Raw genomic sequence first — 15,029 nt, forward strand, 5'->3', positions numbered from 1 at the left:
ACAGAGAGTCCCAGTAAATAAATGAATATACAGACGTCTAGAGTTTGTGTGTTATGTATTCACCTTCATCATTATCTAGATCCTAGAGCCAGGCAACCGTGACAGTACTCAGTACCCGCCGTGCTTTGGAGAGGAATGAGCAGAAAAGAGTTGTGGACAAAAAGAGCTTCGTGCTGTAGACCTGAAGTGAGGGAAGTAGAAAGTCTTATGGAGTGATAGTCCATCAGGTCTGAAAATAAATGTTTTTCCTTTGCTGTTACGCCTAAGCTTTATGCTGGAGAATATTATTGAGCTTTGGCAAAAGCTGAGTTGCCTGGGAGAGGAGGATGCGCCAGTGCTGTCACAGCCGGGCTGACAGTGAATTCCCTGTCCAACTCTGGAGCACGGTGACAACAAGTCAGGCTGGTCTCAAGGACCAGAGAGCCGAGTGTGTTCCCACAGAGGCTGCATGTCCTTGAGTGGCACTTACCCGCCTTGCTCCAGCTGTTTGAAGCCCCCACATCACCTTGTAGAGTCTTTCCATAACAGCTTTTGTTTAGGACCAAGAGAAGATTTAATTTATTGTCCTTATTTCCCGTTTTGTTTGCTTGTTAGCGTGAACAAACGCACGTTTGTATTTTGCTTTTGCTTCCAATCGCATTGCAGACCTCTGAAGTCGTAGAGCCGCCAGTGGTTTGTGGACCACAGGTTGGGTAACGCTGCTCTGGGGTCTGTAGGTTTCTGTCCTCTTTGGAAGTTGTCGTCGAGTTGGTTATTGAAAAAGGAGCAGATTGGTGGGCTGCTGGTGGCTGTTTGGCTTGGCAAGCAGCATGGACTTAGTACATGCTTGGCTACTCGGAGGAGGAAAGCTTTTTGCTTTTCATTCTACTGTTGATGTCAGAGATGTGCTAAAACAGGCTTAGATCTTTGTGCGCTGGGACAACGGCAACATTTTCATTACTTTTCAATATGGCCTAATGACCGGGTCTTCGGAGTGTGAGGGGGGGGGGGGAACTGATTTACGTGTCATCTTTTTGGAACCTCTGCGAGTCTGAATCGATCCGCTGACACTTGCTAATTTCTCTCCCTAACTAAAAGTATCAACCAGCTTCTGCTACGTTTGCCTCAAGGATACTCATTTAACATATCTGGCTCTTAATATGAGCCGTGGACGTAATGTTCCTAATGGAGCGTCTGCTCATCAGTTCAGCAGGCGTGGTTTTTGTGGGAAGCGCTGTAAACCGTTACTTGGAACATCCAGCTCCTGATGAAGTGGTTCTGGCTGTTATTCCGTGAGAGCGTTTCTCCGCATCTCTTGGTGCCCTGTCCCTGCGGGAAGGGGTCTGGGTGGGCTATCGGGCACGTAAAATGTGAAACCGGACCAAACTAACTTCGTTTCCTCCCTGCCCAAATCCTATTGAAACCTCCTCTTAGGCTTTCTGCGTGTTGGATACCTTCATCTAAATGCCCATCTAGAGCAGAGCTGAGTAGCAAGTCCAGTAAGACTTTTATTGGAAATCATACTGTCGTGGTTTAGGCCAAATCCACCACTGGGGACCCGAGGGACCCCAGACGGGACCGACAGATGCTCCCCTCTACCCCTCTATAAAGAGAGAGACAGACACATACCCTGTTTTATCCCAGCTTTTAGCATTCAGCAAGATAGGATATTGGAGGGGGGGGGGGGTTGGGGTGGACTTGAGCATTTCAGCTCTTTGCAGACTGCAAATTTGTGTTTGGGATATTTTTTGGTTGTTCTATTCAGTAGCGTGATGCTTTTCAAAAGCATTTCTTTGCCTACATCTTCAAAGACACCTTGATGGTTTCCTTAGGCTGCTGCTCTTTGTCTCGTGCATATTTGCTTGTTTGTGTTTCCAGGAGCAAATAAAAAAGATGGGGTAATGCTAATGAGTACTGCTATTGAGGAGAATTTAATGAAATTAACCATTTGATTTGTCCCTTAGCAAATGATTTTTGAAACTTCAATTGACAGTTACTGTTTTGTTGCTCCTTTCCACAGATTAGCTTCGTTTTATGAATTGGCAATTCCTGAGCTGGAGTCTGCAATTAAGAAGAGGCATTATGAAGATAACAGGTGAAAATGTCTGCAAAGGCTTATGTTTTCTTTTCAATAAAAGTCGCCCGGGGTTTAGTTAAAAATTTGCTTTGTGCTGCTTTATCCATCTCTGCAAAATCTTTCTGTCTTTTTTTTTTTTTTTATGCTGTTTCAAAGAACTCTGAAGAGATGGCTTTTCTAATTCCAAATTTTCCTGGGCAGTGGGGTGACTAATGATTTCATTCACTGCTGGCTAAGAAGAAAATTGATGGGAGACGCATTCAAATTGTAACAAAGTGTGGAAACTTGAATGATATCTATGTATAGATCGCCCTCGTTTTAAGGCGCAGACTATGCTGGTACAGTTGAGATATCACGTGTCTGGCCGTCAGGACAATTGGTGATTGAGACCAATTTTGCGCAGGGCATGGATTTTCCTTAATGACTCTGAAATGGCTCTAATCTCTGGTCCTTGCAGCTAAGAAATGATTCTGCTAATGAATTCCCTCCTGTAGAGGGTTAACTCTGGAGTAAAGGTGTGTTGAAGGTTCAGATTTCTTGTGCTGACGCCAACAGTGTCTTTTTACTCTCTCTGAAGTGTTTTTGCTGATTTGTGGAGGAGAATTTCGCATTCCAGAAGGAAGATGATAGAAGCTTTTCACATCCTAATAAACCAAGTCTGTCTGCAGCCCATCTTGGAAAGCAGGTACTGGTACTCGGGCACTGGGGTACCAGCCAGTTATTCAGTTGCCGTTATGGGGGAGATTGTTTCCTCATTTTTAGATTTACTGGAGAAAATGAACAGGTACTGCTATTTGTGTTGGGGTTGTAGCCACAGACTTTGGCTAAGATCAGAAGTCTGTTGTCCTGCACAGCAGGAATGTTCCAGGTGAAGCTGTATGATCCAGAATTGGTGTGGTGAGCTGCGCGTTGACCCCACGAGAGCGGGATAACGCCGTGGTCCAACGAGCTTTCTAACCTCAGTTAGTGGCGGAGTTGTGAATTCTAACGGTGTGTGTAGGCACCTTGACTGAGACACCATAGTAAAAGTCAGGCAGCGTTAGAGATCACTGAAAACAGTCGTTTTAAGTCTAGATACTGCTGCCTTTGCCTCCTACTGTGAAAATTGTTAACCAATAGCTCTGTGAGTAATGAAGGCAAGTATAACTATCCTTATTTTAAAACGCAGACGCAAAGTGAAGTGAAATGACCCAAAATCATGCTGCATATTGGGGACAGAGCCAAGGACTTGATTGGAAGGCCAGTGCTGCCTCAGGCTGGTCTCTCTGCCTGTGCTTATTACTGGTTTTGTAGATTGCTGGTATCTGTGGCTCCTGCTCTGCTTTAATATTTTCCCTGGTTTGGCATCAGTAGAGTTGTCCAAGAAGATGAGGGGGGTCTGTTGGTGGAATTTCTTCTGAGAGAACACATAAGACTTCCACTGTGACCTGGACTCCATCGCCCAATCTGGCTGTGCTGTAAATCCAGCCCTGAAGGAGCAGTAGCAGCCTTGCCTTACCCTGGCTTACCCCAGCATCGCCTTTCAGTACCCACCAGAATATTGACAGCATAAAAGAACCAGAGAGCATAACGTGTTCGGATTCCACCCTGTTACGGACTATATATACTTCAGAAGTGGTAAAAGACAGCTCCAGAAACTCATTGCCAGTTGGACGAGAGCTGAGGCTAATGTGAAAACGATGTGTCCGGCTTTTAGAGAAATACCTTTTTCTTAACGCTGATCTACTGCAGAGAGCGTTCTGTCTTGCTGCGAGGCTCACTGCGCCAGCAGCAACGGGAGGGTTAGATGTTCTAACCCAGTAGGAGTTTGTTTGGCGTGTGTTCTTACGTAGGTGAGCGCGTACTTTCTGGGAGGTTGATGGTTATAATCCCGAGACGTGTAATAAGAGCGCAATTACAAAAGCGCCACACGCCCTTTGCTTCTTATTGCAAGTCTGAGGCATCAAACTATGATTTGTAAAGTCTCTCAGAAGTCTTGTAATTCTAACTGCGATACAGCTTTCGATCTCGCTGGCTGAAATGTTTGCTGAAGCCATAAAAGTAACTTGTTTCCATTTGACCCTTTGCTCCTGCAAAAGCCAAAAAAGTGGTCGGAAATCTGTTTTTCAAATGGCATCTTCCCTTGATGTGTGAGCGCGACTAGTTTGGCTAGCGAGGCAGAATTTGGAGGTTGTGCAATGCGGGAGGCTTGCCACTGGGTTTTTCACTCTTGTGCCATTGTTTTCTGTAGCTGTGAGAACATTCAGCCTTTTATTGAGGAATTTCTACAGATCTTCACTTCGGTGCTTCAGGAAAGGAGGTGAGTCCTGCTGAAAGAGGCCCGAGGGGAGGGTCAGCTTGCCTTCCTCTTCCATTCTTTACAACAGAATTGCCTGAGGCATTATTATGAGGCGTAACGATGCAGTTGGGTGTTAGAAATCATTCTAACTAGTTGGGAGAACTGCTGTGAGAGGATTTCAGACTGCGGTACAGACTTTATTGTAAAGGTGAGGAGGATGTTGCATGACGCTGGAGAATGTTATTCTTCACTCTCTTTAATCCAGGTTGTCCAAGCGGAGGATAGTAATTTAGCCATTAGCTACCATGACAAGTTAGGCTATTATTGCTAATCTGCGCTTTTCAACTGGGGTGACCAGACCAGAAAGATATTAGGTGCTAATGCTGAAGATGCAAAGTGAATAAGCGGCAGAACCGGGAATTGGATGTCGTCCTCCTGACGATGCTGTCATTCTGATCACGTTCAAGTCATAAACCATATTTTCTCCGTAATGTGCCGCGGGGTTACAGGTCTGGACATCGTGAGGGGTGTTGCAGCTGGCTCTGATGGCCTGGGGGGAAGTGTTGCTGCAGGATAACGGGGTCAAAATCAGACGTGGCAAACCATGCTGGAATTTGGTATTGAGTGCGAGGTTGTATGCGTTCCTACCTGAGCAGTGAGGAAGTCAAAGTGGCGTAGCAGGGATGGTAGTGTGTGACGGGTCTGCTGGTAATTTATTCTTGAGTTGGACTGATTAAACTTGCTTCTGCGTTTTCAGATTTCTCCGTGACTATGATGAGCTGTTTCCTGTTGAGGATGACGTCAGTCTGCTTCAACAAGCATCTTCCACGCTGTATCCTTCGCTGTCGCCTTGGGGTTTTGCAGACCTGGCTGCTCCTAGATTCCTTCATGCCAATGGTATTTCCAGTGTTGCTGCCTCTGGTTAAGCTGCACGACTGGCAGCGAGTGATGGAAAGTTTTCTCTTCAAAAAAGAAAGGGGGGAACGTTAATGTAGGCACAGGCTTGGGAGTCATTGAAAATTGCATAGCTGCTTCAAGGTGAGGTCTGAATCTGTGCAACTAGAAATGTCATAGAATCACAGAATGGTTTGGGTTGGAAGGGACCTTGAAGATCATCTCGTTCCACCCCCCCTGCCCTGGGCAGGGACACCTCCCACCAGCCCAGCTTGCTCCAAGCCCCGTCCAACCTGGCCTTGAACACCTTCAGGGATGGGGCAGCCACAGCTTCTCGGGGCACCCTGCGCCAGGGGCTCACCACCCTCAGAGTGAAAAATTTCTTCCTAATATTTAACATAAATCGACCTTCTTCCAGCTTAATGTCCTTAATGCTGTCCTCTTAGAGATGAGACCAGGACAGCCTATATCCTCCAAGCGGTGGAAGGTGCATGGGAAGGGGTAGACAGGAAAAAAGCACAAGTCGTTAAAGATCCAACAGCACCAGCAGCATCTAATGGGGCATCAGCAATAGTGGAGAGCGCTGCCGAGGATGTGGAAGAGCTCGGGGCTGCCTATGCATCGGAGGACGAGGTGAGTAGAGCGGTATGGATCAGACTGGGTTCTGCTTTTTCCGTCCTTGCTTCATTCCTCTCTGAAGAGAGGATTGGTTTGCTTGGTTTGGGGGATTACATGAGATTTAATCTCATTTCTTACCTTTGCTGGATTTCAGTGCAACCTTGTGAAATGAGAAACAAAACTACACCCGAATCCCGCCTTTATCTTTGAGCAAATTGCTTCTAACTCCCCTCGGCTTGGCTTTCCTGTTGCTGTGGTTTATTTAAATACTGTGCTTCATCACTGTAGTTCATGTGCAGATGTTTTGAATGCATAGCTCATACGTTATTTGAGGAAGGCGTTCTCCAGGGTATCCTCGCTGACTCAGGGACAGACAAAAAGAGTTGTGTCCCCCCGTCTGTGTCATGGACCTGGTGTAGTATAAACAGCTGATTTCGCCTCTTTTGGCTTCAGTCTTTGACTTCTTTGTGTTTAAATTCCGATAACCCAGACTGCTCCTTTCCCTTTCTTAACGTGTGTAGCTGCCTTCCCTCAGCTGCTGTCTCTTTCCAGTAACGCCGCTGATTCTGTTTGGTATATGTAGTGTGCCGGTGCGGCTGCTGCGCCCGTTGGCAAGGTGTCGGGGGTGGAGCTGGACTCTCTGATCTCTCAAGTGAAAGACCTGCTGCCAGACCTTGGGGAGGGCTTCATCCTGGCCTGCCTGGAAGAGTACGGTTACAACGCGGAGCAAGTGATCAACAACATTCTAGAAGATAAACTGGTGCCGTACTTGGATAAGCTGGACCGGACAATGCAGAGGTATGGGACAACTTTGGGCACGGCTTTCGTGCCTTCTATTTTTGTTTGTTTGTTTGTCGGTTATCATTTAACATCATTCTTATTGAAGTTAGACACTTGTAGAGCTCTAAGAAGTTGTACGTGCATTTTCTTGGGGTAGATAGCTGCAGTGAGAGCTTCTCATTGTCACCTGCCACTAGCTTTCTGCCCTCGTCATGTCCCTGCAGAAGACTGGAACGTTCACTGTTCAGCATTTCAGTAGAGCAGATGCTGGGTCAGGTTTTGTGATGGGGGGATAAAAATTGCACATCAAACACTTAAATAAGAACCATTAAAATCCCATCGTGGAGACATGGGCTTAGCCTGGGCTGGGCGATAGAATGTGTTGCCTTCAAAAGTTATTTTGCTACGGAGGAGGGGGTCATAGGTGTTAAAATCCCAACTGTCCTGCAGGAAAGGGCATCTTCAAAGGAACTACTTCAGCCGAAATCCAACCTGCAGTGTCAAATACCATATTTGGAAGGCTACCGTTTTGCAATTGAAGATAAACCCGAGAGATTGGAAATGGCAATTTGGATCCGTTTTTATCTACCCTTTGACAAACTTGCCAGGCTTTCACTTGCTTCTCTGGGTTGTACATGGGATGTGGGGTTTATAGCTGGTGGTGGAATTGAGTCTGAGTTTGCCTGCAGCTGCTAGCATGTGTTTGTGCTGCAACAGCAGTTTCTGACTGAGCGTCAGGATGTGAATGTGCTGGTTTTTCACATTTCGTGGGGGAACGGGCAGACTGTCTCATTGTTGCATTAAAAAAGGAAAGCATCTTTATCAGAAAAATGTTGTAAAAAAAAAAAATAATCTTAGTTTTGCAACAATCGTCGTGCTCTCACAGTCGGATCTGCTGACTTTGGCACAAACGGTGTGGGGTGGGCTTTTGGAAGGGTGGAGTTGTTTTCTGCGAAGCCAGCAGTTACAGAAGGTAGGGCTGGATTTATTTCCCCCCCCCCCGCCTCTTGCATCTTCAAACAAAACTGTCAGTTCAATAGCAAATGTACAATTTTGATCAGTGCTGATTTTAGAAGTGAGCACAGCAGCGTTTTCAGACGCCCAGCTGAGCTAACAGCACCAACACAATGAATGTAAAAATAATGGTCGTTTGACTTATAAGTTGAACAAATGTAAACCTGGAACCCTGAGAAGGAATTAAGAAGGAACCACAGGGAGATAAATATCCTGAAATCAACAGCGGCAAATTATTGGAATTTTTTCCAGCATGTAATTCATCATACTTAGCGTTTGCCTTTCCTGAATCACTGTTTTGAGACCAGGCAGTCTGTTGAATATTCCATGCTGCTGTACAGTTATTCTTAAATGAACAGAAGAATTTTCTTTTTGCTTTCTGTAAGTTGCTTTTGCTTCCCCATGAAGATAAGCTTCGCAAACGCTGCCTTTTATCTCAGACCAACGCCGTGTAGTGATTGTGCACGTACTGGAGCGCGGCTGTGAAATGAAGGCACAGCGTTCTGTGGCCCCGTCAGCCAGCACCACGAAGAGGAGCGTGGCGTGCTGTGCGTGACTTTGAGACTGACAAAGACTAAACCAAGGTCTTGGGAAGGAGAGGACTTGGTCTTCCTCAGTTCACCTTTGGTTTTATTCTCTCTGTCTTTTTTTTTTTTTTTTTTAACAGACAGCTGAAGCCAGACCCGACTCCTCTTGTCACTTCTCGCTATAATGTTTTCCAGAATGATGAGTTTGATGTTTTCAGTAGGGATTCGGTGGATGTTTCTCGGATACAAAAAGGCAAACGGTGAGTATCGTACGCCCTTAATTAACCCTGTCTGTCAGGAGGAATAAATATCTGTGAACCTGCAAATTTATATCTCGTACAAACCTCCTGCAGGAATTGGTTGGCAGTGGGTAAGCCTCATCGAAAACGTTTCCCACCTGTTTCTTCTGTTTCTCTGGGAAAGTAAAATGAAATATTATTAGGGGGTTGGTTTCAGTTAGTGTTTTTCCTAATTGGCTTTCCTCTGCATGCTGCTAGAGTTTGCTCTGCCAAGCTCATTTGTAATGTCGGGCTCTTGCTTCTTGGTTTTTGTGTTAAACTTGTACTGAATAACAAACCTTGAGAAGCAACCGTTTCTACGAGCCTGGGGTTGTGACTCAGAACTGAGAATAAATAATGATTTGGTTTAGATCCAAGTGAAGCTTCAATATCCATCTACTTCAAAATCCGATAACGCTCAGCGGCTTAGACTACTTTTGTTCCCGCTGCTGTGAGCTTCCTGCAGAAGGGCATTTCCTTTGCTTTCTGCCTAGCTTGGCACGTTGTGCCTTGTAGGTTAGGGCATTGTCCTGCTGGCTCCCATTGATGTCAATGGTGTCTCCAAATGTGGCCCGTTTGTTTCAGATTCTTCTTATCTGCTTTCTCTAACCAGCCAAGTCTGATCATTTATGTTGGTACGTATTTACACAGAACATAAATAAAAGTCTGGCTGGAGACTGAGCCGCATGACCCTGGGAGCTCCTGGTTAAGGTTTTGGTTGCAAAGCTGCATCAAACTCTCGGGAGAAAACCACTTTTGTCCCAAAGTCCAGGCAAACAACTCTTCAGCAGCAGTGCTACAGTGCCTATAGAGGCTCAGCTGGGCAAGAAAATAATTTCTTTTCTCTCTGGCCAAGGCAATGACTTCTGAAGTGTCCGTGGTGAAGAATTCATGGACACGGTCTCCTTTCTTTCTCCTCGCCATGTTGCCTTGCTCAGAGTGCAGGCAGCCCTTGTGCACAGGCACGCTCGGTTATCCACCACCTCCCTGAAGTTTTGTACGCGTGGGTGGCCAGAGAGCACTGCCTGAGCTCCTCACAGTGCGGCCGGCGTACGGAATAACCCTGCTGGGAGCTGCCTCTGTAGATCTGGCAGAGCTTTGGAAGTTGCAAGTCATCCCTGAGCTGGGTTGTGGGACCCTGCTCCCATGGCTTTGCCCTCCGGCTGCCGCCAGAGAGGCTGTGTCTTCTCCTTGGTGGTAACACCGCTCCTTGAGAAAGCCGTCATCTCTTCTGCTGTACTGTTACCTGACCTCTTGGGATTATCCTCTTACTGCTGCTGTTCCTGGTGTCTCTTGGCCTCCCTCAGGCTATGTCTTCATTTCAAAACAGTTGTTCTTACCGAGAACGCTTTCTCTGCAGGACTCCAGACATGTCATGTATATTTTGAGTGTTTTTTGAAACCTGGAGGTAACTAGCTGGGATCAGCATTGCTGATCGCTCTGCCCAAAGTTGACCATATCTAGCTAAATCAAAGGATAAGGTATAGTAGGTTACTGGCTAGGATTTAACATTCAGAACTCCGTAAATATGAAGAGTGTGTTCTTTTCAGCACTAAAAGTGCAACTTACTCAGCAGTTCCTTTTTCCACAAGCAAGAAACCTGATGCTTTACCCGCGCATCTGGGTAACAGGCTTTCCCCTAGCCTAGCTTGAGATCTGCTTGTACCGATATTTTTTTCTTTCTCCTTCTTAAAATCTTTTGCTCGCCAAATTCTGCTTGTGTTTCGAGTGGTGTTGCTGCCTAAGAGTGACGTTGCAATAGCACTTCAAGAGCCGGATCAGGTCCCATTGCGCTAGCTGCTATGCGGATCAGCGTAAGCAGTGTGGGGCAGGGACTGTTAATGTGAAGGAGAAAGCCACACCAGGATGAGGAGACAAACAAGCACGAGGAAATAAACGTACTAGCATATACGTGATTCTTTGCTGATCCTGAAAAGTGATCTCGCCTGTCTCTGCCTGTCCAGCCGTAATTGCTAGCTGAATCTCTCTCTCGAAGTCAGAGCATGTCCTGAACGCCATGGGACTTAGAGGAGTTATCCCGCTGTTCTTCCCGGAATCGGTGCCTGAAACATTTCATTGCAGCTCTTCTGCAGTCATCCGACCAGCCCAGCAGGGAACAATTATCCAATGCTTAGTTCAGTCTCATGCTGAATGCCAACAGAAGATGTTATCCCAGCCTAGGTATGTGCGAACTAACCACACGCTTTGTAGGGCGTTTTGCAGCTAAATGCAGGCGTGTAACAGAGTGAGTCACATTAGAGAGGGGAACCATCCATAATGGTACTTTGGTTTGAGATTCTTAATGAAAATCAGGCTGCTTAGATCGCTTCCCCACTGCTTGCTAGTATGTCACGTAAGTCTGTCCGTTCTTGAGTCACTGACAGTCTGCCTTGGATGGGTTCTTTCTCTGATAATATCCAGATGCCAAACAGATCACTGATGCGTGTTCCTCCTAGACTTTGAGAGCTGCAAGTTGTCCTCTGAATACTTGACAGTGGAATCCCTTGCTGCTTTGCTGTGAGCGTATCCTTGGCTGCTCTGAAAAATGGGACCTCGAAGAGTTTCTGCTTGTGCAGCTTGAGCCACGGCATCTCAGTGGCTGCTTTTTCATACCTCTGTCAAAATTCTATTTCTTGGTCTTCCCTTCTTTAAAATTACTATAATTTACTCGCCTCCTAAATTTTTTTTTTTAAATTGAACATGCAGTGCTTTGAGATAGGTTGGATGAGAATCACCAGTCTACTCTGGTTTGTTCTTTTCATTCTTAGTTGTGCTTATTGTAATCCTTACTTGCTGAACTGCTAATTTTGTGGCTCTACATTCGTATTTTGCATCTCAGGTTTGCAAGCTGAGGCTCCTGACTGTCGGAAGACACATGTCCGTGCAGCAGTTACTCCCAATGCAGCCCTGGTCCATGATTTGCAGCCGTGCGTGGTACCGCAGTGAGACGATACTGCAGCACGGTGTTAGAGGGCACTCTGGGCCTTGCAGAGCCGTCTCGTAGACGGGAGTCTTAGCCCTAACAGCTTGCCATTCGAGATTCATGGGACTTCTTGTGTTATTTGGGTCTTGGCCAAATTTCATCTTGAGTATAATTGCATTTGGCCTCCTGTAAAAGCTTCCTTTCTGTCTTGAATGACGGTGGCGGTCTCCAATTCCTGTTCTTGTCTGCCGTGTAATCTTGCCGGGCTTCTGTTTAAAAATTACTTTGTTCCAAGCCAGGAGTGGCTGGTTTTAGTAGCCAGACAAACAGCCCTGTTATAAATCAGAGGGGAAATAGGTAGGCTTAAGCAGTGCTTGTGGCGTTTGAGATGAGTCTTCTGTTGCTTCAGCTTCTGCTTACCAGTAGGAAAAAAAAAAAAAAGAAGTAACGTATAGGGAAGATCTTTACACTGCCTTTCTGTCTGCCTCTCCGTTTCCATGCCGTGGAGTGCAGGAGGGAGAAGGACACGACCAGGAGTTTGCTGAACGACAAGCGCCTGGTTGCTGAGCAGAAGGAGCGCTACAACCAGTACAGCGTGATCGTGGAGGAGGTGCCTGTGCAGCAGGGAGAAGCTCAGCTCTACAGGGAGGACTATGAGGACGAGTACGATGACACTTACGATGGAAACCAAGTGGGGGCAAACGATGCTGACTCAGATGATGAGCTGATCAGCAGGAGGTACGTGCTGTGGCTTCAGGGAACGGGAGGTTGATGGGAATCACCACCTAGAGTTGTCTGGCTGGCACTGACCTGTTCGACACTGGGTTTTGGCTCTGTTTCTCAATGAGGACGTGCACGCTTCAACCTCCCCTTTTTGCTGCTGCTGCTTTTGCTGTAACATGACAGGAGGGAGATGTGGGTCTCCCTTCTCCCGTCAGTAGGGAGTGTTGCCGTGGCATGCACCCAGGACGTTCTCAGGCTTCCACTTTCTCTGTCTGCAGGACTCAGCCGTTTCCTCAACTAATCAACAAATCTAAGAGGGGAATTTGCCATTGTGTTGGAACTGGCTCTCAGCAGTGCTGCTGCGTATGGAAAACTACCCTGCAGCGGGGAGAATGGGCTATCTTGAATAATCAGAATTGGGTGTAGCTGGGCAATGTAAAATGACCGGTTAGCAAAGGAAAACTTCAAAATTTGGGAAGCTGTACAACCAGACTTCTTCTCCTTGCCAATCCCCTCCGACATCTCAGAGTGCTGACCACTGGAATTCAGCCCTTGATGGACTGCACAGCGCTCTCCACGATGATGGACAGCTGGAGATGATTAGCTATTAGGAAGCAAAGGGTTTGGGATGGGGGTTGTCGAATATTTATTTTAGAAATAAGAGCTAGAGATAGAAAACACCTGTTTTAAAAGCTGGTTTAACATCTCTGAAAGAGGCCTTTTAAATTCTGATGTGTGAGGAAGATGTCACCATTTCTACCCTCAAACCACAATGCATCTTTGAGGCTCCTTTGTCCCCCCTTTTTTTCCCCTCCCCCTCCCAAAGCGTGGTGAGGCTTCAATTAAAATCCTTTTTGTGGTTTGCCTGTAACAGTGCGGCACTCAGTTTTTTTTGCCCTATTTCAGGTGCTCAGTGCCTGCTGCTCCTGGAGAGGCAGTAGGAACAATTAATTAGTGGATGTTACTGCTGAAAACTGGATCTATAGGTTTGAAGTAATGAAGGCTTTTCTGGTTTTACATTTATTTCTTTGGCAGTGGAATGCTGGATCTGAATTTCAGTAGAATTCAAGCATGCGCACGCACACGTGTGTGTATATATATATATTAAAGAAGAGCTATAGGTATGTGTTAAATTCCACCTCCGCCCCCCAGGCCCTTTGCCGCTCTGCATGTTCAGGTTGATTCATAAAGCCTGATGGATTTCTCCAAATACTTCCCCCAGTATGAAACTGGGGCACAGTAATGAAATTGGGGCTCGGTGGATAACCGCTGACCAGTCACAGTGGCTTTAGAAACACAGCACTTTCTGAGCGTTAGTGTTTCTGCCTGAGTTTGAGCTTGAGGTTTGGGGATTTGTCTTTGTACAATAGCTGCTCCCCGACTGGTGAGCTAAAGTGTAGCAAATTATCCTCCTCACTAATGCCTTGTGGCTGCGCCTGGATCGCCTTCTCCCAGAGCACCCAGTTGTTTTCCTTGGAGAAATTCCTTGTGAGGTTTCAGGTTTTTCTTGACCTGCTCCTTTTTTTAAACTATTATTATTTGCAGTAATAACTTCATAGTGAACATTCCCCAGTGAAGAACATCTGTGTTTGTTAATTGCCCGTGGTAAGTGTGTCATTAGCTACTGGGTATCTTTCTTTTTTTTTTTTCCTTTCTTTTCAGAAAAAGAACAAGTCCATGAAATTTGTAGATTCTCGTTTTTTTAAAGATACGATGCAAAACGAAAAGGAAATGCTGTTCAGTGAAACGTTTGTGGCTGTACTGTCTTCGTTGCTGACTGTGTCTTTAATTCTCAGGCCGTTCACAATTCCTCAAGTCTTGAGACCTAAAGGACAGGACGACGGACAGGAGGAGGAGGAAGAGGATGATGATGATGAGGAGGAGGAAGCTGAAAAGGAAAGAACAAAGGTGATGTTCAGTTTGTGGTTGGAATTGCATTAAGATTTACCGTACGTCTTATGTGCTTCACCTGCAGAGTGATGCGGAGCAGATTTCCTCTTTCAGAGGGTGAATCTTTTAACAGTAGCACAGAGACTGAGCTGCTTTTTCTGTGGCTCCTTCTGTGGTCTGCTGGACTGTGAAATGTCCCCCGAGTACAGCTATCCACTGCTTCCTGGGCTAACCGTACTGGAGCAATGACACTTACTCCGTGGAGAGGTTTAATCTCCTTTAGCCCGTAGACGGATGATGCCAGCAGAACACTTTGAGGGTCGCTAATGCTCTGTTGTCATGGATATACTGGAAATAGTGACGTTGATGGTGTTGCTGGCAGAAGTAGGATGTGGGAAGAAGTCTCGGGCAGGTTTTGTTTTTCGAGTCGCTGACACCAATCCTGCTGGCTCAGCCAGAAGAGAGAATGCACAATGAATTGACTCTGTTCCGTGGTCCCACAGAATCACTTCCTCCTCTCTGGCTGTTTGCGTGATGCTGATGAGTTCACTCACCTCTTCCCTTCCTTCCCACGGCAGGACCACTTTGTGCAGGACCCGGCTGTACTGCGGGAGAGAGCTGAAGCCCGGCGGCTGGCTTACCTGGCGAGGAAGGGGTGAGTAAGCATCTCCCTCTGCGGGGTGAAAGCGTGGCTCTGCGCTTAGCAGGTGTTTTGCTGCTGACTGGAACTGTTGAGGCTATACTTGTTCCTGAGCATTCCTGTACCTCAGGGTCGCTACCACGGTGCGGTGAGCTTCCTTGCCCAACTTTTACTTCACTGCTGGTTGTTCTCTCCCACCAAATGGGTAGGCACGTCCCTTTATCGTAAGCAGCAGAACCCTGTGCAAGATAGGATCTTGGAGAGCACAGATTTTTGAGCTTGAACCGCTCCCGGAGGGATTTCAGGATGGTTTTACAGCTGGCTTTAGCTGACAGACTGGCTGTGTAGAAGGATGCGGTCATTGTGTGGCTAACGCCGATACTCAGATGCTGCAGAAGCCCTGCAGAG

At 46.5% G+C, this 15,029-nt stretch overlaps 1 protein-coding gene across 1 annotated transcript in view; it reads left to right on the forward strand.

The window, feature by feature from the left end:
- Positions 1-15,029, forward strand: part of ASCC2 (activating signal cointegrator 1 complex subunit 2) — a 28,137-nt gene that overhangs the window by 12,228 nt on the left and 880 nt on the right. Inside the window, exons 9-18 of the mRNA XM_082491396.1 lie at positions 2,000-2,074; positions 2,634-2,741; positions 4,287-4,355; positions 5,092-5,166; positions 5,675-5,861; positions 6,430-6,644; positions 8,308-8,427; positions 11,882-12,106; positions 13,888-13,999; positions 14,560-14,636. Of these exons, the coding sequence (XP_082347522.1) occupies positions 2,000-2,074; positions 2,634-2,741; positions 4,287-4,355; positions 5,092-5,166; positions 5,675-5,861; positions 6,430-6,644; positions 8,308-8,427; positions 11,882-12,106; positions 13,888-13,999; positions 14,560-14,636 (1,263 nt within the window). The remainder of the gene's footprint in view (positions 1-1,999; positions 2,075-2,633; positions 2,742-4,286; positions 4,356-5,091; positions 5,167-5,674; positions 5,862-6,429; positions 6,645-8,307; positions 8,428-11,881; positions 12,107-13,887; positions 14,000-14,559; positions 14,637-15,029) is intronic.

Source organism: Vanellus vanellus (assembly GCF_965231255.1).
Source record: "Vanellus vanellus genome assembly, chromosome: 16".
NCBI lineage: Eukaryota > Metazoa > Chordata > Aves > Charadriiformes > Charadriidae > Vanellus > Vanellus vanellus.